At 42.2% G+C, this 22,500-nt stretch overlaps 1 protein-coding gene across 2 annotated transcripts in view; it reads left to right on the plus strand.

Annotated features, from left to right (window-relative positions):
* Nucleotides 1-22,500, plus strand: part of LOC139382256 (sucrase-isomaltase) — a 93,655-nt gene that overhangs the window by 61,790 nt on the left and 9,365 nt on the right. For both annotated transcript variants that reach the window (XM_071126120.1, XM_071126119.1), the window contains exons 30-42: nt 2,856-2,968; nt 3,358-3,483; nt 4,039-4,167; nt 4,278-4,394; nt 5,018-5,080; nt 5,208-5,324; nt 5,426-5,516; nt 8,796-8,934; nt 11,241-11,374; nt 11,486-11,520; nt 11,928-12,044; nt 20,231-20,379; nt 20,545-20,629. In XM_071126120.1, coding sequence (XP_070982221.1) covers nt 2,856-2,968; nt 3,358-3,483; nt 4,039-4,167; nt 4,278-4,394; nt 5,018-5,080; nt 5,208-5,324; nt 5,426-5,516; nt 8,796-8,934; nt 11,241-11,374; nt 11,486-11,520; nt 11,928-12,044; nt 20,231-20,379; nt 20,545-20,629 — 1,415 coding nt within the window. The remainder of the gene's footprint in view (nt 1-2,855; nt 2,969-3,357; nt 3,484-4,038; nt 4,168-4,277; nt 4,395-5,017; nt 5,081-5,207; nt 5,325-5,425; nt 5,517-8,795; nt 8,935-11,240; nt 11,375-11,485; nt 11,521-11,927; nt 12,045-20,230; nt 20,380-20,544; nt 20,630-22,500) is intronic.

Here is a 22,500-nt window from a genome sequence, read left to right on the forward strand (position 1 = left end):
TCAGGTCATTGACCAGGTCCTGCCGTGTAGTTCTGGGCTGATCCCTCACCTTCCTCATGATCATTGATGCCCCACGAGGTGAGATCTTGCATGGAGCCCCAGACCGAGGGTGATTGACTGTCATCTTGAACTTGCATTTTCTAATGATTGCGCCAACAGTTGTTGCCTTCTCACCAAGCTGCTTGCCTATTGTCCTGTAGCCCATCCCAGCCTTGTGCAGGTCTACAATTGTATCCCTGATGTCCTTACACAGCACTCTTGTCTTGGCCATTGTGGAGAGGTTGGAGTCTGTTTAATTGAGTGTGTGGACAGGTGTCTTTTATACAGGTAACGAGTTCAAACAGGTTCAGTTAATACAGGTAATGAGTGGAGAACAGGAGGACTTCTTAAGGAAAAACTAACAGGTCTGTGAGATCCGGAATTCTTACTGGTTGATAGGTGATCAAATACTTATGTCATGCAATAAAATGCAAATTAATTACTTTAAAATCATACAATGTGATTTTCTGGAGTTTTGTTTTAGATTCTGTCTCTCACAGTTGAAGTGTACCTATGATAAAAATTACAGACCTCTACATGCTTTGTAAGTAGGAAAACCTGCAAATCGGCAGTGTACCAAATACTTGTTCTCCTCACTGTATTAAGCAGATGTTATTGCGGGTGTTTCTCGAAATGCTTGTGTTCCTAGATCCAACAGTGCAGTAATAACTAACAATACACAAGAAAACAAACAAATCTAACATTAAAATAATGGAATTAAGAAATATAGACATTTTAGGACGAGCAATGTCAGAGTCCAGAGAGTATACAATGCATTTAGAAAACATTCAGACCCCTTCACTTTTTTTCCACATTATGTTACGTTACAGCCTTATACTAAATTGATTAAATAGTTTTTTTTTATACATCAATCTACACACAGTTCCCCATAGTTGTTTCCTCTTCCGTAGTGTTTTACTCAGATTGGCTTTGTTCAAGTCTCCAGCTACAATACATGCAACTTCAGGATATGAGGTTTACAGGATAATTATAGTTTGCACAAAGTCCAGTGTAGTTCTTTGAGGGCCGTCGTGGTTTCGGCTTGAGGGGGGATATACACGGCTGTGACGATGACCGAAGATAATTATTGCGGGAGGTAATGCGGACGGCATTTTATTGTGACGTATTCTGGGTCGGTTGAACAAGTTCCATCCGGCTGTATTTAATAACGCAAAAAAACCCGTTCTGGGCTAATAATGTGAGAGATAACACAACAACAACGAAAAACACTGCAAAATTGCTTAGAAGCTACAAACAGAGCTGCCATGTCTATCTGCACCATTTTGTTAATGATTGTAGTCCCTAGGTATCACACTGGACGCTGATACTACAGTAATGATAGTAATCATAGTGTACCAGATTATGAGTGTTATTGGTATGGTTGATACCAAACCAGTATGCACTGAAAGCCCTGCTATGACTTAGAGATGGGAGAGGGAGAGGGAGAGGGAGAGGGAGAGGGAGAGGGAGAGGGAGAGAGGGAGAGAGGGAGAGAGGGAGAGAGAGAGATTTAGTGTCACAGAACACCCCACCCCCCATCCATGTCTCTCTCTCTTAGTTGTTCTCTCTGTATTGGCATTGGAATGTGACTTCAGATCTCTCGGAGCATTAGCAGTCTCTGCCTCCCTCTAACACACCCACTCATTTCCCCTTCTCTCTCTCTCTCTCTCTCTTTCTCTCTCTCTCTGTTCATAGGAGTAACAACATGAATTTGGTCAGTGTCAGTGGTGGATAAGGAGAGAGGAGGGATGTTGAGTGGTTGAGTGGTTGAGACAGATCATCAGATGCAGGAAATCAGCCCAAAATAAAAGGCTAATTATTTTTAATGTACACTCACTCAGCTGTGTCCCAGAAGTAATACAACTACCGGTTAGAACATATAGTCTTATCTCAAATGTTTTAGTATCATTTAAAAAAATATTCCAAACAACAATGCATTGGCAGGGCAATTCAAGCAAAGCCAATATGCGGTGATATTGTACTGGTACTACGGTACTGTTTTTAATAGGTTATGTTAAAAAGAATTCTGATCTCAGCTGATTTTGACTTTGACCACTCTCATAGGAGAACCCTTTTTGGTTCTAGTACAATCTTGTTTGGTTCCAGGTAGAACCCTTTTGGGTTCCATGTAGAATCCTTTCCACAGAGGGTTCTACCTGGAACCAAAATGGTTCTTCAAAGAGTTCTCCTATGGAGACTGCTGAAGAACCCTTTTAAGTTCTGAATAGCACCTATTTTTCTAACTACAGCTCAAAACACCCCCTTTCTACAGATGTAGTATCTTAATTTGAGCCAGTTCTCAGAAGGCATCCCGCCCTTTGGCCCCTTTTTCTCTGCCTCCTCTTCACTCAAATCACAGGGATTGGGCCTGTTCCTGAGAAAGCAGTATGTCCTTCGCATCGGGCTCGTCAGAGTCGAGAAAGGAAAAGCATTATTCTGCCAGTCCGCGGTGAACAATCGCGGTCCTGATGTCCAGAAGTTATTTTCGGTCATAAGAGACGGTAGTGTCAACATTATGTATAAAATAAGTTTTTTAAAAAAAGTTACAATCAACACAAATAAGCGAACAAAAAAAGCACATTAGGTTGGGAACACGTAAAACATCTGCCTTCCTCTCCGGCGCCATCTTACTCAAGGACCCCTTTCTAACTCCAGCTCAAACATACCCGTTCTACGTACAGTGTGTCTCCTTTGTTTTGTTTCATTTCAAGGACATACTGGCATCATGTAATATAAATTGCAAAATGGTCCTTTGTTGACCTTAGAGGAATATATCTAAATATTTACATTCACTGACCTTTAACCTTTGACACTAGATGTGACCTTCCAGCCGACCCCTGCCCTGACCTATCGTACCCTGGGGGGCATCCTGGACTTCTACATTGTGATGGGACCCACCCCAGAACTGGTGGTGGAGGAGTATACTGCCGTAAGTCTCTCTCAGTGTGTGTGTGTGTGTGTGTGTGTGTGTGTGTGTGTGTGTGTGTGTGTGTGTGTGTGTGTGTGTGTGTGTGTGTGTGTGTGTGTGTGTGTGTGTGTGTGTGTGTGTTTTGTCTGGCTCTGTGCACCTCCTGATGGACTACAGCAGCTGCGACTTTTACGCTTCATTGCTCCCTCATCTAGCCAATCTAAACACACACACACACACACACACACACACACACACACACACACACACACACACACACACACACACACACACACATGCAACTTCAGACAGTGCACGACAAAGCACATAATCAACAACTTGTTTAAGACATATCTCAGCCAAAAGTAAACTTTCGTAACTGGTTTAAATTCCTTGTTCATTCCCTTCAGCTGATTGGACGTCCCGTGCTCCCTGCCTATTGGTCCCTTGGGTTCCAGCTCTGTCGCTATGGATACGCCAACGACACAGAGATAGCAGACCTCTACAGAGAAATGAGAGCAGCAGGAATACCCTACGTAAGCACCCTTAAATTATAGTCTTCAAACAAGTGCCCTTACTCATCACCCTACAACACCATTTGTTATCATTAATAGATTTTTGTTACTCTACTTACATTAAACTCAAGTACCCTTACTTTACACCCTACAATACTTTCCAGCTATATTAATCCCACTTCTTTCTGTTAAAGCATCCTTATCTCCAGCGCCCTTGTCAGCAACAGTAATTTCCCAGGCCCCTAACCCATACCCTCGACCTCCTGTAGGATGTGCAGTATGCAGAACATAGACTGACCCATACTCTCGACCTCCTGTAGGATGTGCAGTATGCAGAACATAGACTAACCCATACCCTCGACCCTTTTGTAGGATGTGCAGTATGCAGAACATAGACTAACCGATACCCTCAACCTTCTGTAGGATGTGCAGTATGCAGAACATAGACTAACCCATACCCTCGACCTCCTTTAGGATGTGCAGAATGCAGAACATAGACTAACCCATACCCTCAACCTCCTGTAGGATGTGCTGTATGCAGAACATAGACTAACCCATGCCCTCGACCTTCTGTAGGATGTGCAGTATGCAGACGTAGACTACATGGAGCGCCAGCTGGACTTTGTGCTAGACAGCCAGTTCCAGGGTCTACCAGCGCTGGTGGACCACATGAGAGGAGAGGGCATGAGATTCATCTTCATACTGGTACATTATGGAATATGAAGCATATTAACGATCACATTTAAAACAGTAATAAGGGCCTGACGTATTTTCTGACAATGTTTTTTTGAATGCGTGTTTGTGTATGCGTGCAGGACCCTGCCATCGGTGCCAACGAGACAACGCCCTACACTGCCTTTGACCGTGGTGTAGAAGAAGACGTATTCATCAAATGGCCCAAGGAGCTCAGCAATGACATCGTCTGGGGGAAGGTGAGGGGAGATGGAGAGGGAGGGTGGCATAAAGAGAGAGAGGGGGGGAGGGTGGCATAAAGAGAGAGAGGGGGAGGGTGGGTTGAGTTGAGGATTAAACTGACGGACAACAATAAAAATGTACGTTTTTAAACGGCCATTTTGAAATGGAATAAAATAAAGAAGAAAGAATAAGTGAGTGAGACAGAGAGGAAGTAGTCAGATGGAGGTATGAGTCTGACGACTGTCATCACATTCATTACGCTGTTGTGTTCATCCGGCTTTCTATTCTCTATTAATAATTATAATTATCTCTATCAAACTTCACATTCTCTCTATTCAACTCTACTAATTATCTCTATCAAACTTCACATTCTCTCTATTCAACTCTGCTAATTGTTTCTATTCAACTCTACTAATTATCTCTATCAAACTTCACATTCTCTCTATTCAACTCTACTAATTATCTCTATCAAACTTCACATTCTCTCTATTCAACTCTACTAATTGTCTCTATCAAACTTCACATTCTCTCTATTCAACTCTACTAATTGACTCTATTCAACTCTACTAATTGACTCTATTCAACTCTACTAATTTCCTCTATTCAACTGTACTAAAGTTGTCTTTTCTATCTGTTGTAGGTATGGCCTGACTTCCCTGGTGTTGTAGTCAATGAGTCTGTAGACTGGGACACGCAAGTAGAGGTATGTCTCACTTCCTGTTAACACATCAACTGTCCAATCACAGATCCTGACACACTTCCTGTTTTACAGTCCAATTACTGACATGTCTTAACGTTTTTTTGGTCATGTGTTCTCTGGCCACTCCCAGATCTATAGGTCCTATGCGGCATTCCCAGACTTCTTCATGAATCGTACAGCAACGTGGTGGCATAGGGAGATTTCAGATTTCTACAATAAAATCATGAAATTTGATGGACTCTGGATTGTGAGTGATATCATACCACTGAGCACGCACAAACACACGCACGCACGCACACACGCACGCACACAGTCTGTGCTTTACCTTGAGTGTGATTGTGTCTTTAGGACATGAACGAACCATCCAGCTTTGTCCATGGAACCGTTGGAGAGAAATGTCTGGGTCCCTCTGTCTACGACAACCCCCCATACATGCCACGTAAGAACACTCACACCTGTATCAATACACTCAGACCTGTATCAATACACTCAGACCTGTATCAATACACTCACACCTGTATCAATACACTCACACCTGTATCAAGACACTCAAACCTGTATCAAGACACTCAAACCTGTATCAATACACTCACACCTGTATCAAGACACTCAAACCTGTATCAATAAACTCACACCTGTATCAATACACTCGCACCTGTATCAAGACACTTACAGTTAGCTTAATGTACAAGTATGGTGAGGGTTTTACCCCCAATCTCCTAATGCTTAGTGCCAAGCAGAGACGCATCATGTCCATTTTTACAGTATGAGCTAGTGATCAACCTACCAACCACCCAACCTTCGGGCGGACACTCTAATCACAATGCCACTGAGTTGGGCTGTGGCGGTGACCATATTATCGCCACAGTAACGAGTCATGACGGCAGTCAAATTCCCCGAGATTGTTTAGTCACGGTAATTAGGCTTCTCCAAGCTCTGATGCTGCTGCTGGTCATTTTTAATTTTTTAAATTTTACCTTTATTTAAAGTCAGTTAAGAACAAATTCTTATTTTCTATTAATGCCTAGGAACAGTGGGTTAACTGCCTGTTCAGGGGCAGAACGACAGATTTGTACCTTGTCAGCTCGGGGGTTTGAACTTGCAACCTTCCGGTTACTAGTCCAACGCTCTAACCACTAGACTACCCTGCCGCCCCATTAGTAGCCTAGCAAACGTGCTAACTGCCTGGTACTCAGCACTATATTGTCCCTCTAATCACTCTGACGTCATTGCAAACGTAATTGAAAATCTAATCAACCACGAGAGCTCATGTTGCGCAACATTTCTATAGGCTACGCAATTGCATGAGAAAACGACAGAGTGATGGCCTCTTAAAAAGAGGAGGATCCCATCAGCTTTCTATAGGCTACGCCTACTATATTTATTTCTCAACTTTCCTAATATTAAGCACATTGCTTATATTTACAACAGGAGTATATCCTACCTGGCTGGCATGAAAATTAACCATGGGAAAAGCATCCTACGGTTGCTGTTTGGAGACAGGATGATACTTGTCCATTCCAAATCAAAACAAAGTTGACATATCTATTATTTAGTATATGTAAATCGGGTATTGTCTGATGGGTGACAATATTAGCCTATCATTTGTGAATGATGTATTATCACTTGTGAATTATGCCCAGCTTGTAAGGCAAGAAACAGAGCACGTCTTTTTTTTATGCAACATTTTCAAATCATAGTCGCACACCTCATTTAACCTAGCTGTCACGTCCTGACAGAAAGCCGTCCTGATAGAAAGCCTTTATTTTCTATGGTGGAGAAGGTCAGGGCGTGACTGGTAGGTGTTCTAGTTTATTATTTCTATGTGTAGTCTAGTTTTTGCATTTTGATGTTGGCCTGGTATGGTTCCCAATCAGAGGCAGCTGTCTATCGTTGTCTCTGATTGAGGATCATATTTAGGTAGCCTTTTTTCCCACCTGTTGTTTGTGGGATCTTGTTTTTGTATTGCTGCTTTTGAGCCCTACAAGGCTGTACGTTCGTTTGTTTGTTTCTCTTTATTGTTTTGTTGCTGGTTCACATTTAATATAAATATGATGAACCCAAATCACGCTGCGCCTTGATCTACCCATTATGACGATTGTTACACTAGCCCGTAGGCCTCTATGTTTTAATAAGGTTTGTGGCCACATAACTTCAGTCTGCTTTACAACAGGTGTAGAGCCTAACTGGCATACATAAGCAGGCAGTGATTTTCAAGTTTGGGGAAGTACATTTTCACCATAAAAACGCACCTTTATAATAAATTAATTACATACATAATTTGTTTTGTGATCACTTTCGAAAATTGTCTTTTCCCACTAATTGATTTTGGAACATTCACATTACTGCCATGTGTGCATTGCTGTGATTATAATGTGAAGAAATAGCCTAACATTTTATTAACATTCTAAGCTAAACATTCTGATCTGCTGTGTCAGCCTCATTGTGTAAGAAATCATTTTTTAATTCTAGTGGTTGTATTCATTTGGGATCTATTGCATCCCACAACAGTCCCAGACTATTTTGGGAATATTTATTTCTCGCATAGAATAGAATAGGTCAACTTTTGTACTATGGGGGATAGTAGATTAACACAGGCTAGTGCTCTTGTTGTTCTTTAGGCTTTTTTGGTTGACTTAAATGAGGACAGTACTTCCAATACCTTCAATATGCACCTCGGGAATTGGATAAGGAGCCCAATGTGTCTTTCTTCACTTGTAGCCTGTGATAAAGACCCAATCACGTGACAGGCATTGGCTAATTAGAATTGAGCTATCTGAGAGAGCCATGTGAGTGAGAGGTGTTTTGAAGCAGGTAGCCGAAATAAGAGGAATTATAATTATTATATTCAGCCCGAGGGCATAACGGCCACACAAAGACATGTATTTTTTTAGGGGGCATAACGGGCACACAAATTCGAGGCATTATCAAGTCCTTGTCAAATTGTGAATAAGAGACTGATGAAGTGTGCACAGCCTGCCAAAAACAACAAAGCAGAGCTTATGCCTTTCATACAACCTTTTTGTATTGAAACCTGCAGCCTTAGAAACATATTGAAACTGAAAACATATAGTTGAACGTTTGTATCACAATTAAAGTTGCATTAATAGCTCTAAATGAAGCGTATAGGAGTACTTGTTTCTTTATTAACTGCTCAACACAGAATAGCCACATGTGTGCACTCCCTTAAATCCTATGGAGAAAATATCCTTTCTATTTTATTCAGCTTTGTTCAATTGTATTCCTCATACCATAAAATAATATAAAATAATGCCACTGAATTCTAAGAAAATCTTGTCTGCTAAGTGAACTAGTGTATCCCACAGCCATATGGCATAGCCAGATCAGGACATAACATAAGGACAACTCAGAGTACACTATTCTGTTCTTCTGAAATAGACTACATTTTCTTCATATGATACTTCTTTAGACCTCTCTAATATAGATCATTGATTTACTGTGATGGTTTAGGCTATATTACATGGATTTATTAGACTTTTTAAAATATAGATGTTCCAAAGGTCTTTATCAGTGGCTTGTAGGCTGTGTGTGGAAGCCAGGAGATGCTAAATGTGTTTATGTTAATTAATGGTCAATTACCGTGAGGCCGGCAGCTGACAAAATGTCGTGAACGCCACAGCCCTAGTCACAACCACCTAAACCCGACTTTCTCCCTGCTATGTTCAGGACAGTAAGTATGTTGTGTGTGTCTCTCCAGCCCTGGAATCCAGGGACCGTGGTCTCAACCATAAGACTCTGTGCATGAACAGCCAACAGCACCTCAGTGATGGTACCCCGGTAAAACACTATGACGTACACAACCTGTATGGATGGTCTCACACCAAACCCACATACGAGTGAGTATGGACACATCCTTTTTAGTGACCAATGCAACATTTTCAGCATCAGTCACTCTGTATCTAGTCACCATGTATCTAGTCACCCTGTATCTAGTCACCCTTTATCTAGTCACTCTGTTTCTAGTCACTCTGTATCTAGTCACTCTGTATCTAGTCACTCTGTATCTAGTCAATCTGTATCTAGTCACCATGTATCTAGTCACTCTGTATCTAGTCACCATGTATCTAGTCACTCTGTATCTAGTCACCATGTATCTAGTCACTCTGTATGTAGTCACTCTGTATCTAGTCACCATGTATCTAGTCACTCTGTATCTAGCCACTCTGTATCTAGTCACTCTGTATCTAGTCACCCTTTATCTAGTCACTCTGTATGTAGTCACTCTGTATCTAGTCACTCTTTATGTAGTCACACTGTATCTAGTCACTCTGTATGTAGTCACTCTGTATCTAGTCACTCTTTATCTAGTCACTCTATATCTATTCACTCTGTATCTAGTCACTCTGTATCTAGTCACCCTGTATCTAGTCACCCTGTATCTAGTCACTCTGTATCTAGTCACCCTTTATCTAGTCACTCTCTATGTAGTCACTTTGTATCTAGTCACTCTTTATGTAGTCACACTGTATCTAGTCACTCAGTATCTAGTCACTCTGTATCTAGTCACCCTGTATCTAGTCACCCTGTATCTAGTCACCCTTTATCTAGTAACTCTGTATCTAGTCACCCTGTATCTAGTCACCCTTTATCTAGTCATTCTGTATCTAGTCACTCTGTATGTAGTCACTCTGTATCTAGTCACTCTTTATCTAGTCACTCTATATCTATTCACTCTGTATCTAGTCACCCTTTATCTAGTAACTCTGTATCTAGTCACCCTGTATCTAGTCACCCTTTATCTAGTCATTCTGTATCTAGTCACTCTGTATCTAGTCACCCTGTATCTAGTCACTCTGTATCTAGTAACTCTGTATCTAGTCACTCTGTATCTAGTCACCCTTTATCTAGTCACTCTGTATCTAGTCACTCTTTATCTAGTCACTCTGTATCTATTCACTCTGTATCTAGTCACTCTGTATCTAGTCACCCTGTATCTAGTCACCCTGTATCTAGTCACCCTGTATCTAGTCACTCTGTATCTAGTCACTCTGTATCTAGTCACTCTGTATCTAGTCACCCTTTATCTAGTCACTCTGTATGTAGTCACTCTGTATCTAGTCACTCTTTATGTAGTCACACTGTATCTAGTCACTCTGTATGTAGTCACTCTGTATCTAGTCACTCTTTATCTAGTCACTCTATATCTATTCACTCTGTATCTAGTCACTCTGTATCTAGTCACCCTGTATCTAGTCACCCTGTATCTAGTCACTCTGTATCTAGTCACCCTTTATCTAGTCACTCTGTATGTAGTCACTTTGTATCTAGTCACTCTTTATGTAGTCACACTGTATCTAGTCACTCTGTATGTAGTCACTCTGTATCTAGTCACCCTGTATCTAGTCACTCTGTATGTAGTCACTCTGTATCTAGTCACTCTGTATGTAGTCACTCTGTATCTAGCCATACTCCTATATAGTGAACTAGGTATACAGTATAGCCATACTCCTATATAGTGAACTAGGTATATAGCCATACTCCTATATAGTGAACTAGGTATATAGCCATACTCCTATATAGGGAACTAGGTATATAGCCATACTCCTATATAGTGAACTAGGTATACAGTATAGCCATACTCCTATATAGTGAACTAGGTATATAGCCATACTCCTATATAGTGAACTAGGTATATAGCCATACTCCTATATAGGGAACTAGGTATATAGCCATACTCCTATATAGTGAACTAGGTATACAGTATAGCCATACTCCTATGTAGTGAACCATTTACAGCAACTGAACTATTCATTAGCAGCTCCAACCAATGGCCTTAAGTGCCTGTTCAAATCAAATCAAATGTTATTGTTCACATACACATATTTAGCAGATGTTATTGTTCACATACACATATTTAGCAGATGTTATTGCGGGTGTGGTGAAATGCTTGTGTTCCTACAGTAGCTCCAACAGTTTAGTAGGTTCTAACAATTCACAACAATACACACAAATCTAAAAGTCAAATAATGGAATTAAGAAATATAGAAATATTAGGACGAGCGATGTTGGAGTGGCATTGACTAAAATACAGTAGAATACAGTAAATAAATATGAAATGAGTAAAACAGGATGTAAACAGACAATAGGTTGACCTGAGCTAGACTGGGAGAAGATATCTGACTTGTCCTCCCCCTTTCTCCAGCGCCTTGCTGAGTGTGACGGGCAAGCGAGGGATAGTGGTGACCAGGTCGACCTACCCCTCCAGTGGGAAGTGGGCTGGACACTGGCTGGGAGACAACAACTCCAGCTGGGATCAACTCTACAAGTCAATCATAGGTGTGTGTGTGTGTGTGTGTGTGTGTGTGTGTGTGTGTGTGTGTGTGTGTGTGTGTGTGTGTGTGTGTGTGTGTGTGTGTGTATTGACTGTTCTGTGTCTCTATTTAACAGGAATGATGGAGTTCAGTCTGTTTGGGTTTTCTTATGTAAGTGTCTCTCCTCTCTGGCTCCTTTCTACATGGGAAATGTTGTTGATTTCATAACTGGTTTGTCGTATTCTTCTAAGTTGTTTTCACTATTTAAATATTGTTGAAGTAATGAAAGCTGTGTCTGCCCCCTCTGTCTCTGTCTGCCCCCTCTGTCTCTGTCTGCCCCCTCTGTCCCTGTCTGCCCCCTCTGTCTCTGTCTGCCCCCTCTGTCTCTGTCTTCCCCCTCTGTCTCTCTCTCTCCCTCTGTCCCCTCTGTCTCTGTCTGCCCCCTCTGTCTCTGTCTGCCCCCTCTGTCTCTCTCTCTATATATGTCTCTCTCTCTCTCTCTACCCCTCTCTGTCTCTCCCCCCTCCCCCTCTCTGTCTCTCCCTCCCTCCCCCTCTCTCCTTCTCTCTGTCTCTCAGACTGGAGCTGATATCTGTGGGTTCTTCAATCCTGCCGAGTTTGAGATGTGTCTTCGCTGGACTCAGCTGGGTGCCTTCTATCCTTACTCTCGCAACCACAACGGCAAGTTCAACCCGGTGAGTAATCTAGCAATCTACCCGTCCACACAATGACACACATACTTACCGTTGCGTATTCTTTCAGTCCGAGGCAGTCCCCCCTGGGTCATTATTGAACTTTTTTTTTTTTGTGAGTAGATGACAGCGTCAGAACATGTCCAGCACTGCCACCCCAGTGTGCTTTTCATAGAGACCTACTGACACACTCCACTCCATTGATAAGGTCCCTTGAAACCAGGGGCCTAAAACACACACACACACAGACTAAGTAATGTGGCAGTGCCGTAGTGGAGGTGACATTCGTTTTAGCAGTGACCTTTGGGAGTGTTGGAACACATCTCAGAACATCCAATAACGCCGTTGGGAGATCGATCCGCCAGGGCTACATTTCCCTGCTCCCAAGTCGGAATACAAGACGGACACAGTGATGGTGTGTCAGAGAGAGAGAGAGAGAGAGAGAGAGAGAGAGAGAGAGAGAGAGAGAGAGAGAGAGAGAGAGAGAGAGAGAGAAATTGAATTTTCAAGGTGATCTGAGCCCCCCCAACACGATCCCGATCATTTAATAATGGCTTTCAAAGGGATGTTTAAACAAGAAGAAAATAGACAGAAACACCCTGGACAGGAGACGTGACCAGAGAACAGAGTGAAAGATGGGGGGCTGAAGATTTGTAAAGAGGGAGGATGAAGAAGGTGTCAGATGCAGTTGAGTGGTGAGTAGTGGGGGTTGGCAGGAGAAGGATGGGAGGGTTCAGGGTAATGGAGGGGGAAAGTATGAGCGGTGAGGAAGAGAAATGTGTGAATGGGTGAAGAGTGTTGAGGAGGAGTTGGGAGTTAGGAAGGAGAGAGAGAGAGAGAGAGAGAGAGAGAGAGAAAGGGGGAGAGAGAGACAGAAACAGAGGGAGAGAGAGAGAGAAACAGAGAGAGAACAGTCAATCATTGAGAGTTTTGCTGAGTCATTCACAGCCTCCCTGGCGCGCCTCATCTCTTTGCCCTCAGTGAAGTCACACCTCAACATTACATCAGAGACGACCATTTTGCCACTGCAGCTCACATATATCACACTTGATTTCCCTCCTTAGAACCATGATCAACAACACAAACTGAGCTTGAATGATATTTTGTTTGAAGGGGATGCCAACCCCATTAATGAAGCTAGTCCTAAAGCACACAGAGCACTTCTTTACCATAGACACAACCCCTGCAGACATTAGAGCCTTGGAGGCTCTAGTATTGGCCAGAAGACAAGGAGTGATAGAGAGAGGGAGAGGACAAAACGACCAGACACAGATTAATGAGAGGACAGGGGAGAGAAGGAATGGTGACCAGACTAGATAACTTCATGTTTCTCTCTCTCTCTGTGTGTGTGTGTGTGTGCGTGCGTGCGTGTGTGCGTGTGTGCACGCGCGTGTGCGTGTTTGTGTGGATACGTGTGTGTGTGTGTGTGTGTGTGTGTGTGTGTGTGTGTGTGTGTGTGTGCGTGCGTGCGTGCGTGCGTGCGTGCGTGCGTGTGTGTGTGTGTGTGTGTGTGTGTGTGTGCGTGTGTGGATGCGGAGGAAAGTTCCTCCCTGAGTAACTGTGTTCATGGATTTCAAGAGTCTGAGGTTGATCCCCGGTCTACTTCTGACACTCTTCTTTTCTCACTTGTTCCTCTCCTCTCGTTTTTCACTCTTTTTATCTTGTTTCCCGAGTGAGCAGAGATGAATCGTCTGCCGTGGCCTAGACGGTGGTGGTGACTTTCTCCAGTAGCAACCAAGTGTTTGTGTCTGTTGCTCTCTCTGTTGTGTTGCTCTCTCTCATTCAGCCCCTGTTGTGGGCAGAGTTGCAGACTACTGTAACATTCAGGCTACTTATTACACTAATTTAGAAATATGACAGTGATTACTGCTGCGCAAAACTGTCCGACAAACACACACACACACACACACACACACACACACACACACACACACACACACACACACACACACACAGCGTAGGTCAATGATGTGTGATAAATAATGGGCCCAGTCATAAACAATTCCCAATATCCCTCCCTCTCTCCTCTCATTCTACCCCTCCCTTCTGTCTTCTCTCCCTACTCCCTTCTCTCTCCATCTCTCACTCTCCCTCACCTCTTATCTATGATAAGTGAGTGAGTGAGTGAGTGAGTGAGTGAGTGAGTGAGTGAGTGAGTGAGTGAGTGAGTGAGTGAGTGAGTGAAAGGTGGAGGAAAGAAGCAGGTAAGAACTCCTGGGTCACTAGATAATTATAATCTCGTAAATCCTCCCAGAATATGATCATTTTATAAACTCTCCGGGTCACAAGATAAATTGAAAATGTAATCAGGTCAGGTAGCAACAGTGAAGCTAATAATGTTATTACCGTGGTTAGTGACTACTGTACAGTGTAGACTTTGACAAATTAACTGCATCTGACAAATTTAGGCATCTCTTTCTGCTTGAGTTCACCTCTCTCTCTCTCTCTCTCTCTCTCTGTCTCTCTCTCTCTGTCTCTCTCTCTCTCTCTCTCTCTGCCGCTTTCACTCCCTACATCCATCCCAGTTTGTTATAGCTGGGTCATGTAGGCCACAGCTGTCCTCTGCCCTCTGTCAGCCTCTCAATTGGCATTACCCACAATCCTCAGCTGGATTGTGTCACGTAGTATTTTTTTTCCTCCTGCGTTTGAAGGTGTGTGTGTGTATTTGTGTTTATGTTTAAGTGTGTTTCCGTGTGCGTGTGTGCGTGGGTTAATTCCTGGCAGGCTGACCATCACATGTTCCATAAACCCACTTAACCTAACAACTATTACAAAATAAACACAGACGCTATCTTTATTTTTGAAACTAATTCATAGTGTGTATGTGAACATAACTGTTATGTTCTGGCCTTTATGACAGCTTTGCATACTCTTGGCATTCTCTCAACCAGCTTCACCTGGAATGTCTTGAAGGAGTTCCCACATATGCTGAGCACTTGATGACTGATTTTCCTTCACTCTGCAGTCAAACTCATCCCATCTCAATTGGGTTGAGGTCAGGTGATTGTGGATGCCAGGTCATCTGATGCAGCCTTCCATCACTCTCCTTATTAGTCAAATAGCCCGGGGGTGTGTTGGGTCATTGTCTTGTTGAAGAACAAATGCAATTCCAAATAAGCGCAAACCAGATGGGATGGCGTATAACTGCAGAATGCTGTGGTAGCCATGCTGGTTAAGTGTGCCTTGAATTCTAAATAAATCACAGACAGAGTCACCAGCAAAGCACCCCCACACCATCACACCTCCTCCTCCATGCTTCACGGTGGGAACCACACAAGCGGAGATCATCCATTCACCTACTCTGAGTCTCACAAAGACACGTCGGTTGGAACCAAAAACCTCAAATTTGGGCTCATCAGACCAAAGGACAGATTCCCACCAATCTAATCTAATGTCCATTGCTTGTGGTTCTTGGCCCAAGCAAGTCTCTTCTTATTATTGGTGTCCTTTAGTAGTGGTTTCTTTGCAGCAAGTCGACTATGAAGGCCTGATTCACTCAGTCTCCTCTGAACAGTGGATGTTTAGATGTGTCTGTTACTTGAACTCTGTGAAGCATTTATTTGGGCTGCAATTTCTGAGGTTGGTAACTCTAATGAACTTATCCTCTGCAGCAGAGGTAACTCTGGGTCTTCCTGTCCTTTGGTGGTCCTCATGAGAGACAGGTAACTCTAATGAACTTACCCTCTGCAGCAGAGGTAACTCTGGGTCTTCCTTTCCTGTGCCGGTCCTCATGAGAGCCAGTTTCATCACAGCACTTGATGGTTTTTGCAACTGTACTTAAAGAAACTTTCAAAGTTCTTGAAATGTTCTGTATTAACTGACCTTCATGTCTTAAAGTAATGATGGACTGTCGGTTCTCTTTGCTTATTTTAGCTGTTCTTGCCATAATATGGACTTGGCAAACCTGTATTTGGAACGTTTCTCCCTTTCTTCTCTGCAGATCCTCTCAATCTCTGTCAGGTTGGATGGGGAGCATTGCTAAACAGCTATTTTCAAGTCTCTCCAGAGATGTTCGATCGGGTTCAAGTCTGGGCTCTGGCTGGGACACTCAAGGACGTTCAGCGTTGTCTTGGCTGTGTGCTTAGGGTTGTTTTCCTGTTGGAAGGTGGACCTTCAACCCAGTCTGAGGTCCTGAGTGCTCTGGAGCAGATTTTCATTAAGGATCTCTCAGTAATTTTCTTGTTTCTCATGGAGAATATTGTTTCTCATGGTCTGATAATCCTTTAGGTGTCTTTTGACAAACTCCAAGCGGGCTGTTATGTGCCTTTTACCGAGGAGTGGCTTCAATCGGGCCACTCTACCATAAAGGCCTGATTGGTGGAGTGTTGCAGAGATGGTTGTTCTTCTGGAATGTCCTCCCATCTCCACAGAGGAACTCTGAACTCTGTCAGAGTGACCATCGGGTTCTTTGTCACCTCCCTGACCAAGGCCCTTCTCCCCTGATTATGCAGTTTGGCCGGGTGTTCAGCTTTAGTAAGAGTTTTGGTGCTTCCAAGCTCCTTCAATTGTATAATGATGGAGGCTACTGTGTTCTTGGTGACCTTCAATGCTGCAGAATTTTTTTGGTACCCTTCCTCAGATGTGTGCTTTGACACAATCCTGTCTCAGAGCTCTACGGACAATTCCTTCAACCTAACGGCTTGTTTTTTGCTCTGAAATGCACTGTCAATTGTGGGACCTTATATAGACTGGTGTGTGTATTTCCAAATCGTGTCCAATGATTATTTAAAAACCGTTTTTACTTTGTCATTATGGGGTATTGTGATGTCATTATGGGGTATTGTGATGTCATTATGGGGTATTGTGATGTCATTATGGGGTATTGTGATGTCATTATGGGGTATTGTGGGTAGATTGATGAGGAAAACAAATCATTTCATCCATTTTAGAACAAGGCTGTAATGTAAGAAATGGTGGAGGAAGTAAAGGAATCTGAATACTTTCTGAATTCACTCTAAAAAACTGGACCTTTAGTGTGGAAATAACTGGACCTTTAGTGTGGAAATAACTGGACCTTTAGTGTGGAAATAACTGGACCTATAGTGTGGAAATAACTGGACCTTTAGTGTGGAAATAACTGGACCTTTAGTGTGGAAATAACTGGAACTTTAGTGTGGAAATAACTGGACCTTTAGTGTGGAAATAACTGGACCTTTAGTGTGGAAATAACTGGACCTATAGTGTGGAAATAACTGGACCTATAGTGTGGAAATAACTGGACCTTTAGTGTGGAAATAACTGGACCTATAGTGTGGAAACAACTGGACCTATAGTGTGGAAATAACTGGACCTTTAGTGTGGAAATAACTGGACCTATAGTGTGGAAATAACTGGACCTTTAGTGTAGAAATAACTGGACCTGTAGTGTGGAAATAACTGGACCTTTAGTGTGGAAATAACTGGACCTTTAGTGTGGAAATAACTGGACCTATAGTGTGGAAATAACTGGACCTTTAGTGTGGAAATAACTGGACCTATAGTGTGGAAATAACTGGAACTATAGTGTGTAAATAACTGGACCTATAGTGTGGAAATAACTGGACCTTTAGTGTGGAAATAACTGGACCTATAGTGTGGAAATAACTGGACCTATAGTGTGGAAATAACTGGACCTTTAGTGTGTAAATAACTGGACCTTTAGTGTGTAAATAACTGGACCTTTAGTGTGGAAATAACTGGACCTATAGTGTCTAAATAACTGGACCTATTGTGTGGAAATAACTGGACCTATATTGTGGAAACAACTGGACCTTTAGTGTGGAAATAACTGGACCTTTAGTGTGTAAATAACTGGACCTATAGTGTCTAAATAACTGGACCTATAGTGTGGAAATAACTGGACCTATAGTGTGGAAATAACTGGACCTTTAGTGTGTAAATAACTGGACCTATAGTTTGGAAATAACTGGACCTATAGTGTGGAAATAACTGGACCTATAGTGTGGAAATAACTGGACCTATAGTGTGGAAATAACTGGACCTATAGTGTGGAAATAACTGGACCTATAGTGTGGAAATAACTGGACCTTTAGTGTGTAGATAACTGGACTTTTAGTGTGTAAAAAACTGGACCTTTAGTGTGTAAATAACTGGACCTATAGTGTGTAAATAACTGGACCTATATTGTGGAAATAACTGGACCTATAGTGTGGAAATAACTGGACCTATAGTGTGGAAATAACTGGACCTATAGTGTGGAAATAACTGGACCTATAGTGTGTAAATAACTGGACCTATAGTGTGGAAATAACTGTACCTTTAGTGTGTAAAAAACTGGACCTTTAGTGTGTAAATAACTGGACCTTTAGTGTGGAAATAACTGGACCTTTAGTGTGTAAATAACTGGACCTATAGTGTGGAAACAACTGGACCTATAGTGTGTAAATAACTGGACCTATAGTGTGGAAATAACTGGACCTATAGTGTCTAAATAACTGGACCTATAGTGTGTAAATAACTGGACCTATAGTGTGTAAATAACTGGACCTATAGTGTGGAAATAACTGGACCTTTAGTGTGGAAATAACTGGACCTATAGTGTGGAAATAACTGGACCTATAGTGTCTAAATAACTGGACCTTTAGTGTGGAAATAACTGGACCTATAGTGTGGAAATAACTGGACCTATAGTGTGTAAATAACTGGACCTATAGTGTGGAAATAACTGGACCTATAGTGTGGAAATAACTGGACCTATAGTGTGGAAATAACTGGACCTTTAGTGTGTAAATAACTGGACCTATAGTGTGGAAATAACTGGACCTTTAGTGTGTAAATAACTGGACATATAGTGTGGAAATAACTGGACCTATAGTGTGGAAATAACTGGACCTATAGTGTGGAAATAACTGGACCTATAGTGTCTAAATAACTGGACCTATAATGTGTAAATAACTGGACCTATAGTGTGTAAATAACTGGACCTATAGTGTGGAAATAACTGGACCTTTAGTGTGGAAATAACTGGACCTATAGTGTGGAAATAACTGGACCTATAGTGTCTAAATAACTGGACCTATAGTGTGGAAATAACTGGACCTTTAGTGTGGAAATAACTGGACCTATAGTGTGTAAATAACTGGACCTATAGTGTGGAAATAACTGGACCTTTAGTGTGTAAAAAACTGGACCTTTAGTGTGTAAAAAACTGGACCTTTAGTGTGGAAATAACTGGACCTATAGTGTGTAAATAACTGGACCTATAGTGTGGAAATAACTGGACCTTTAGTGTGTACATAACTGGACCTTTAGTGTGGAAATAACTGGACCTTTAGTGTGTAAATAACTGTTCTGGACCTATAGTGTGGAAATAACTGGACCTATAGTGTGTAAATAACTGGACCTATAGTGTGTAAATAACTGGACCTATAGTGTGGAAATAACTGGACCTTTAGTGTGTAAATAACTGGACCTTTAGTGTGGAAATAACTGGACCTATAGTTTGTAAATAACTGGACCTATAGTGTGGAAATAACTGGACCTTTAGTGTGTAAAAAACTGGACCTTTAGTGTGGAAATAACTGGACCTATAGTGTGGAAATAACTGGACCTATAGTGTGGAAATAACTGGACCTTTAGTGTGTAAATAACTGGACCTTTAGTGTGTAAATAACTGGACCTTTAGTGTGTAAAAAACTGGACCTTTAGTGTGGAAATAACTGGACCTATAGTGTGGAAATAACTGGACCTATAGTGTGGAAATAACTGGACCTTTAGTGTGGAAATAACTGTACCTTTAGTGTGTAAAAAACTGGACCTTTAGTGTGTAAATAACTGGACCTTTAGTGTGGAAATAACTGGACCTTTAGTGTGGAAATAACTGTACCTTTAGTGTGGAAATAACTGTACCTTTAGTGTGGAAATAACTGTACCTTTAGTGTGGAAATAACTGTTCTGGACCTATAGTGTGTAAATCACTGTTCTGGACCTATAGTTCTGTAAGGCAATCTGGTTACACTTACAATACACCACATGTGTGAATGTACTGTCATTAACTACTCTGTGCTCTATGTGTGTGTGTTTCTGTGTGTGTGTGTGTATCTGTGTGTGTGTGTTTCTGTTTGCGTGTGTTTTTGTGTGTGTGTGTTTCTATCTTTCTGTGTGTGTGTGTGTGTTCCGGTGTGTGTGTGTGTGTGTGTGTGTGTGTGTGTGTGTGTGTGTGTGTGTGTGTTTCTGTGTGTGTTTTACAGAGACAAGACCCTGTATCTTGGAATGCATCGTTTTCTGAGGCTTCTCGTGATGTGTTGAATATCCGCTACACTCTCCTTCCCTACCTCTACACACTTATGTTTTACGCCCACAGCGAAGGAAGTACAGTGGTCCGACCGTTGCTGCATGAGTGAGTACACACAAACACACACACAAACACACACAAACACTCTAACCACTAGGCTACCTGACCTGGCTGTGTATATAATCGATATGTGTTTCACATCGTCTTTTTCTAAAGATGGAGGAGCAACGTACCCTTGACATGAATGTGTATCAATGTGTCCTCTGGCAGGTTTGTGAGTGACAGGAAGACGTGGGATATCCACAGACAGTTCCTGTGGGGCCCTGCTCTGCTCATCAGCCCGGTCCTGGATGAGGTAACTGACCACTTATGTATCTGTCCTGGATGAGGTAACTAACCACTTATATATCTGTCCTGGATGAGGTTACTAACCACTTATATATCTGTCCTGGATGAGGTAACTAACCACTTATATATCTGTCCTGGATGAGAAACTAACCACTTATATATCTGTCCTGGATGAGGTTATTAACCACTTATATATCTGTCCTGGATGAGAAACTAACCACTTATATATCTGTCCTGGATGAGGTTACTAACCACTTATGTATCTGTCCTGGATGAGGTAACTAACCACTTATATATCTGTCCTGGATGAGGTTACTAACCACTTATATATCTGTCCTGGATGAGGTAACTAACCACTTATATATATGTCCTGGATGAGGTTACTAACCACTTATGTATCTGTCCTGGATGAGGTTACTAACCACTCATATATCTGTCTTGGATGAGTTAACTAACCACTTATATTATACAGTGGGGCAAAAAAGTATTTAGTCAGCCACCGATTGTGCAAGTTCTCCCACTTAAAAAGATGAGAGAGGCCTGTAATTTTCATCATAGGTACACTTCAACTATGACAGGCAAAATGAGAAAAAAAATCCAGAAAATCACATTGTAGGATTTTTAATTAATTTATTTGCAAATTATGGTGGAAAATAAGCAAGATTTCTGGCTCTCACAGACCTGTAACTTCTTCTTTAAGAGGCTCCTCTGTCTTCCACTCGTTACCTGTATTAATGGCACCTGTTTGAAATTGTAATCAGTATAAAAGACACCTTTCCACAACCTCAAACAGTCACACTCCAAACTCCACGATGGCCAAGACCAAAGAGCTGTCAAAGGACACCAGAAACAAAATTGAAGACCTGCACCAGGCTGGGAAGACTGAATCTGCAATAGGTAAGCAGCTTGGTTTTAAGAAATCAACTGTGGGAGCAATTATACGGAAATGGAAGACATACAAGAACACTGATAATCTCCCTCGATCTGGGGCTCCACGCAAGATCTCACCCCGTGGGGTCAAAATGATCACAAGAACGGTGAGCAAAAATCCCAGAACCACACGGGGGAGCTAGTGAATGACCTGCAGGGAGCTGGGACCAAAGTAACAAAGCCTACCATCAGTAACACACTACGCCGCCAGGGACTCAAATCCTGCAGTGCCAGACGTGTCCCCCTGCTTAAGCCAGTACATGTCCAGGCCCGTCTGAAGTTTGCTAGAGAGCATTTGGATGATCCAGAAGAAGATTGGGAGAATGTCATATGGTCCGATGGTAAAAACTAAACTCGTCGTGTTTGGAGGACAAAGAATGCTGAGTTGCATCCAAAGAACACCATACCTACTGTGAAGCATGGGGGTGGAAACATCATGCTTTGGGGCTGTTTTTCTGCAAAGGGACCAGGACGACTGATCCGTGTAAAGGAAAGAATGAATGGGGCCATGTATCGTGAGATTTTGAGTGAAAACCTCCTTCCATCAGCAAGGGCATTGAAGATGAAACGTGGCTGGGTCTTTCAGCATGACAATGATCCCAAACACACCGCCCGGGCAATGAAGGAGTGGCTTCGTAAGAATAATTTCAAGGTCCTGGAGTGGCCTAGCCAGTCTCCAGATCTCAACCCCATAGAAAATCTTTGGAGGGAGTTGAAAGTCCGTGTTGCCCAGAAACAGCCCATAAAACATCACAGCTCTAGAGGAGATCTGCATGGAGGAATGGGCCAAAATACCAGCAACAGTGTGTGTAAACCTTGTGAAGACTTTACAGAAAACGTTTGACCTCTGTCATTGCCAACAAAGGGTAAATAACAAAGTATTGAGATAAACAAATACTTATTTTCCACCATAATTTGCAAATAAATTCATAAAAAATCCTATAATGT

The sequence above is a fragment of the Oncorhynchus clarkii genome, chromosome 24, assembly GCF_045791955.1.
Source record: "Oncorhynchus clarkii lewisi isolate Uvic-CL-2024 chromosome 24, UVic_Ocla_1.0, whole genome shotgun sequence".
NCBI classification, from domain to species: Eukaryota; Metazoa; Chordata; class Actinopteri; order Salmoniformes; family Salmonidae; genus Oncorhynchus; species Oncorhynchus clarkii.